At 38.7% G+C, this 7051-nt stretch overlaps 1 protein-coding gene across 1 annotated transcript in view; it reads left to right on the top strand.

Annotated features, from left to right (window-relative positions):
• Positions 1–6406, top strand: part of ift52 (intraflagellar transport 52) — a 15075-nt gene extending 8669 nt beyond the window's left edge. The window contains exons 9-14 of the mRNA XM_015388065.1: positions 1622–1690; positions 1780–1934; positions 2011–2098; positions 2194–2302; positions 4308–4453; positions 4708–6406. Coding sequence (XP_015243551.1) covers positions 1622–1690; positions 1780–1934; positions 2011–2098; positions 2194–2302; positions 4308–4453; positions 4708–4749 — 609 coding nt within the window. The 3' untranslated portion in view covers positions 4750–6406. The remainder of the gene's footprint in view (positions 1–1621; positions 1691–1779; positions 1935–2010; positions 2099–2193; positions 2303–4307; positions 4454–4707) is intronic.
• The last annotated feature ends 645 nt before the right edge of the window (positions 6407–7051 follow it).

Here is a 7051-nt window from a genome sequence, read left to right as displayed (position 1 = left end):
AATATTGAAGACTTTTCTGGAAGAAATGGATGCTTTTTAAATTCAATCCATTGTATTGCTTGACGTAATTTTTCTGGAATACAAATCAAAATTTTTGGGAAATGTTCCCTTATCAATGAAAAACTGCAGGTCACGAAAGGTAGCACATTAATCCATTGTGGGTTCAGTACTGCTGGAGTGCATAGTTAAGTGCAGAGTAAATCAAATATTTAAACAAATTTAAATATATACGCTGTGTGACGTATATTTGCGCATACTCAGAGCAGTCAAAGTAACTATCACAAGGCGATTGAACTTTTTTATGTATTTTATGTTTTTTTATTTTTAGAAAATGCAATATTGACGAAAATACAAAGATATACAAATAGAAACCCATGCCTCTAAAAAATACAAAAGAATAAAAAAGTAAGAAAAAGGAAATATTGCCACCGGAAGTTATTCTGTTTGCGCACGCGCAAATGAGCTGATGGTACGGATCGTGCTTAAGGTATGGATCGGGTAATGACAAGAGCTTCTCCTGAAATGTGGGGCTTTGTCAGCTCTTTATTTCAGCTCTGCAGGAGTTGAGTCTAGTCTCTTCATTGGTTCAGCAGCTTTAATGCAGCAAATAAATGTCAAAATATGTAAATTCAGGACATTTGTTCTCGGTTGTGCCTGCTGCTCGCATGTTCTTGTGCTAAATGAAAATTTGCCCCTTGTTCTTTCATTTCCAACTTCCCCCTACGGCGATTAGGTCAGGTTACCTTCCCATAAGCCGCATGGTTCAAAGCATGAGAAAAAAGTAGCGGCTTATAGTCCGGAAAATACGATACACATTTTTGTATAACATTTATCATGGTGAACATTAAATTTTCATCCCTACTTTCAAAGTTACCATTTTCACTCACACTGTTCTTATGCTTGAAGGTAACTTTCATGAAATACTGGAGGAAACAGAGAAAGAGTGCCTTGACACTATTTTTTGCCTGTTTGGAGTGAAGGCTGATGCAGCACTACTCCGCCCCCACCTGTTGCTACACACGTACTAATAAGCTGGCCAAAAGGAGGCTTCACTGTAGAGATGCACCGATCTAGCCTAATACCGATTCCTGAGCTGAGCATGTCGGCCGTTATCCGATACCGATCCAGTTTTTGGAACTTTGGATGTCTGAATGTCTGATGTTTGGTGACGATGTCGTAATAATCCATGTAAAGTGCACTAAGTTGGATCTCAGGATTAGATTGGTGCATTTCTACTTCTCTGTTCAGAAATATCGCGCAAAAAGAACACCAGAAATGATAACCAGCTATTATTAACTATAACTTATAACTAATGTTGCTAACACACAAAGAGTTAATAGGCACTTGCTTGATTTACTGTTCGTTGTGCTCTTATTGTATGTGAAAATAGCTTTCCGGTAAGATTGCCATAACTGTTAATTTTTGGATTATTCAGCCACAGCATTTAAAGCATTTAAATCTGTTTTTACCTTCCTTTTTGGTGTGTGTGTCTAAAAACCTTGAGATGATTGGACTTTTTTCATCATAATTTCCATACCATTTAAAAACCTCATGTCTGAAGAACAGAATTGTTGACTTGTGCTGTTTGTTGATTCTTTTTCCTTTCTTTATTTCCTTCCAGGATGTTATGCTTCAGTGGCTAATGTCCGAGTCCATCCAGCTGAATCAGATCGACGCAGAGAATCCAGAGGTTTGTAGGCAGAATCTTTCTAACCAAGAGCCACAGAAGATAGGAATACGTTCACCTCCCTTTTTTTTGACATGGGCTTTGTGGTCCAGATTGCAGATTACTCCATGCTGCCAGACACGCGATGCTTGTCAGAACAGCTCAGAGTTTGTTTACAGGAGGGAGAAGAGACCCCTCAGGATTTCACCTCCCTCTTTGAAACATCTTTGTTCAGTTTATCCTCCGACAGTTTATCTGAAGTCATAAGGTATGTGCAGGGGCGTTGCATCACACCCCTATTGTTTTATTTTTTTTCCCTCATTGCTGTAACATTTTTTTTTCAGTGCTTATAAACAGCTCAATGTAAAACACGAGCCACTTCGGCTCATCACCCCCCAGTTTGTGACACCTCTGCCTCAGCTTCAGCCTGCTGTAAGTCTCTAAATTTGATCTCCAAAGAACAAAGCATATTCAGTCCAGCAGCATTTCAAATTCCTGATGGATGTTTTTTTCCTTTGTCTCTGAAGGTCTTTCCGCCTGCCTTGAGTGAATTGCCTCCTCCCATGTTGGACTTGTTTGACCTCGATGAGGCCTTCTCCTCTGAGAAAGTTCGCCTCGCCCAACTTACAAATAAATGTGAGATTAAGCCTCCAATATTATGTTATTTGAGACACTTCCTCTTCTTCCTACTGAGGTGCTAGTTAGAAAACTGGGTGCATAACTTTTGATAAAATGAGAAGGATTTGTCCCCTTGGAAGGAAGGCTGTAGCGCCCCGGGGGCCTTCTCACCGGTTCTTTTCCTGGGAGCAAGTTATTTACTACTCTTAACTCAAACTGGGTAAAACCATGTAAAAAAGGACAGAGAAAAATGCTTAGAGCTTGCACAGCTGTGGGCTCAAAAATCACGTCCGCGAGCGTCCGGCAAGGTTTGAGCCCCGAACAACGTCATCTCCTGCTTCTTATACCTTCTGAGTCTGTGTTGCATCATGTGGATGCTTAGCTGTCCGTATCAGAAACTGACACGCCATCCATGTCTTGAACTCCATGCAGGTTGCTTCTCTGTTTGAGGGTTACAGATACAGCAGCTCTCCTATCAGACCGGCTCCAAGATGTGTCCATATCCTGTGTACTCTTAAAGACACGAAGGCTGTCTTGATTAGATGACCTCTGTACACACTGTGACATCCACAATGTAAAGGAAGGCCTTCTGCTCTGTCTAATCTGACTAAGAAAATAACAATGCAAATGATGTATAAAAGAATAAACCTAACACTTTTTACTCCAGATTGTAAAAAATGAAATGAATTTACCGGTACATTCCGGTACCAGGTCAGCATTTTCTAGCATTGAATTTAAGAACTAATGCTAATGAACTTTTTGTTTGAGAACATGAGATACAGCAATCATGACGGAATAAACTTTGAGACATTTAGAGCAGCAATTGGTTCTAAAACAATATTTAAAACTAGAAAGTTCTTATGAGGGGCTGTTGAGTCCATCATCCAGAAAAGAAAAAGAGGATGGCACAACTGGACCCTAATCTCCAACACAAGAATGCATAGCGGTTCACCTAAAGCAGGCTGGGAAAGAAACTGATGCCTAGAAACCCATGCTAACTCTGGAGGAACTACACTGAGCCATCACACATGTGGAGAAAATTGTTTACTGGGAAACTGTTGTGAAATTTACAAATCACAAAAGACTGTCCTGGGAAAAACAACCTATAATTAAAGCTTAGTGGTGCGCTTGCAGTCTGAGAAGGTTGCAAGTACCGGTACCCTTTTCGACCCCCACAGCCTGCACCCTGGATCCCTGAGCAAGAACCTTTAACCCCATACTGCTCCCCGGGGCCACAGAGTGGTAACCCACTGCTCCTCAAGGGGATGGGTGAAATGCAGGGATGAATTTCTCCAATGTGAGATCAATAAAGTTCAGTTAAATTATAAATTAAGTGTAGAGATCAACTGAATGTGGGTTTTTACAGGAGTTTTAAAATTTTAATTGATCAAAGAGTCAAAAAAATAAAGCATCTCATCTCCCACGCTAAATATTTATGGTGAAAAGCTAATCACATCTGAACAAGGAATGGCAAATTGTGTCAGTCATGCTTTGGGTTGGTTTCTATCATGGATGGTGGATGGGCGGAAATACACAGCAACCTGGACCTGTTGGATGACCTAAAGTGATCTTTGGAATGCTCCATCTAATCTGACTGGAGGCATTTTTCAAAGAATTCTTAGCAAAAACATCCTTTTCCCATTAGTGCTAAGCTGGTTGAGACAAATGCCAGAAGATTTTATGTAAATGTAAAAGGACTTTACAGGGTTTATACAACTCACACCTCAAATTTTCATTAGTAAAATTTTTAAGCAGGTTTTCTGCCTTTCAAGGTACAGATTTAGGTGCTCAAGGTTTTTACCTCATTTTACTTTCTTCAGGACAAAAACAGGAAGCAGTTTAAGTCTTGTGATTCTGCTTGTGAACATGTGATGAATGTACCTGGACTAGAATAGAGGATGGATTTAAAACTGTTTCTTTGCTCCTTTGATGTAAGAATTGTTAGCATCCCGTAGGAAAGCAGACAGCTAATCTTTTAAATGAACAAAGTTACACCTCTAATTTACCTTTGTTTTTGAACCAGGCACGGATGATGATCTTGAGTTCTATGTACGCAAATGTGGTGAAATTCTGGGTGTGACTCCAAAGTTGGATAAAGAGCAGAAAGACGCAAAGCACATCTTGGAACACATTTTCTTCCAGGTGGCAGAATTCAAGAAACTTAACCAGGTGAGATGGCAAACCTGGATTCTTAGGGGCTCAGTGTCCTGCAGACATTAGTGTCCCGCTCCAACGCGCTTTAAGTTGGCCAAATTACCACCCATATTGGCAAATCCTGTAGAAGCATTCCATTTTTGTAAGAGTTTGTAGCGGGGACACTTTAAGGACTTGCAGAGCACCACGGCCTCTAGTACCAGAGTTGATGCTCCTGATAGGACTGCTGTTTTGATCTTTAACTGAACTTCATGTTTTATTTCTTGCAGGAACAGGATGTCGATTCAGACGCACAATCTGCTCCACTCTAACCAGAACCAATCATTATGGACTTTTTCCTTATGGCCTTAATAAACCACATTGAGACAAACGGACCACATACATAGCATTTTGCATTTCAAAACATGAAAATAGTTAAATACACACACTTTATTAGAAAAAAAACAAACAAATCTTTAGATAAAATGACCCAGATAGAAAGCACAAAGTCACCTCATTTCTCAAACTCTGGTATTCCTTCCACCAGGTTTTATCCAGTCAGCTTGGGTTTCTGTTGGTCCTCTATTCAGGTAGCAACTGCTGCTGGGGTCTTGGACTTGCTGTTAGCTCCTGAGTGCTGGCCTCCAAGAAGAGCCAGGGGCTGTCGCTCTCCGATTTGATCAGAGAGACATCCCATGAGATTTGTGAGGTAGTGAGAATGCAGTAAGACTGGTCAAAACGCATGGCATTTTGGGGTTTTTTGAAGAGCTCCTGGGGGGTTGAGGTTGTCCTCTGCAAAGGAACAGTGAGGTTAAAGCCGTCCACTTCCTGCATTTTGGAACCTTGTGGTGAAAACCTGCCACAAGGAGAAATTGGATCTGATGAAAGGCAGAGGGAAGCCAGGATAGATGGCTTGCCTTCAAATCCATCACCTCTGTTGCTACTGAAATTCTTTGAGGACGACGATTGTTCTAGAGACAAAGCTGACAGCAAACCCTGCTCTTCTAAAAGCCTCCTGTCCAGCTCAGATGGGGAGGAGCACTCAAAGCTTTTCAGATCTAGAAAGGGGAAACAGTTTTTTCAAAAAATTGACCTAATTTGATGCCGGGTATCAAAAACATTGGGCCTTACCTCCAAAGATAAAAGCTTTCTCCATTTTTGTCCACAGGGCATGAAATGGTTCAGTGAGCTGCTGGTGGGTTTTACCTGTTTTAGCTGCTGCTTAATTGAACCAGCTGAAGTCTGGGCAGGTCATTAGTGTGATCAGGAGGGGGAAGTACTTCTAACTTTGCACAAATGGAAATAGTTCTAAAAAAAAGAAAAAAAATCAAAATGTAAACAAAACTGCATCAACTTCCTGTATTCATGCATGAGGCTAGAAAAAAAGGATAAATAATAACCCCGGTTTATGATCACACTTTTTTATTTTATTTTTTTTAGCATTTTGTTATTAAATTACTTTAAAAGTCCAGAGCCTTCACAGGGTTTGGGACCTTAAGCAGATGTGGAAGTTATTTTATGTTTTCTGTTTTAATGTCATGTGTAATGTTTTATGTAATGTGTTTTCAACAAAACAATTTTACCAGTTGACCAACTATAGTTCCTTACGTTCTTTAGATAAAGGGATAACATAACTTTCAAATATTGGCAAGATGTTTTTTTTCAAAATAATAACTTTTTTTTTTTTAATGTCAGACGTCAGAAAATGACAAAAATGTCCTCCAAAAAAAAAAAAAAAATGAAATGGGTTTTTACTCTTTGTTCTTTTGGTGAAATTTATTTAATGTACAAGATTTAACTTATAAATGCCAATTTTTTCACTGTAATGCACATATATATTTTCTTATGTGGAAAATGAAAATTTCTGAGTGACTATCAACTATCTTAATACTTGCCTAAAAGGTAAAAAAATATTTTTTTAGATTGTTCACAGTTTAGAATAGAATTTATTACAAAATATAATTATTCTTCTTAAGATGTTAGGCTGTTATGTTCATAACATTCAAAGTTTTTTCCTATTATTTTTTCTTTGTCATATTTTACAGTCTTGTGTGTACTGTTGTGTGGAAAAAAGTTTTCAAATGTTTAGTCCAGTTAAATAAAGGAGTTCGATGGATTTACTCAGTCGGCACTTTATTTACTTTGCAAAGTAAAGGAGAACAAGACATTCACATTCACAGCATGATGGTCTGCCAAGTTCTAACCTAGACAAAGTTGTTTCCTTACTTTTAAGTCAGAGTCAAAACAATAACAGACACTTTGGTTAAACAGTTACCTTGGAAAAGTATGTGGTTTTGTTATGGGAAAAAGGTATGTCTTGTCTATAACCATCTTCCACTAGTGAGACAAACTAGCTGAGAAAAAAATTTTTTTAGAGAGCACATAGCATACATCAATATACTGAGAAGGAAAGAACAAAAATAAAGATTTGTCCGACAACAGTACTGTATGCATCTTGCCTTTTTGCTTTGCAAAAACCCCCAACCCGTTGTACAGTAAATGTATTTCAATTCCACTTTTATTTATTTTTATTTATCACCATTAAAATTAAGAAAGTCCTCTATTATGGGGATTCATATGTATTACTTGTTCCTCATTTTACTTTTTTGTGTGTTTGTTTTCAGCAGGGGCGGA

Source organism: Cyprinodon variegatus, unplaced genomic scaffold, assembly GCF_000732505.1.
Source record: "Cyprinodon variegatus isolate N-32 unplaced genomic scaffold, C_variegatus-1.0 Scaffold412, whole genome shotgun sequence".
In the NCBI taxonomy this organism is placed as follows: Eukaryota; Metazoa; Chordata; class Actinopteri; order Cyprinodontiformes; family Cyprinodontidae; genus Cyprinodon; species Cyprinodon variegatus.
The sequence above is the reverse complement of the archived record's forward strand: the minus strand, read 5'-3'. Positions and strand labels throughout refer to the sequence as shown.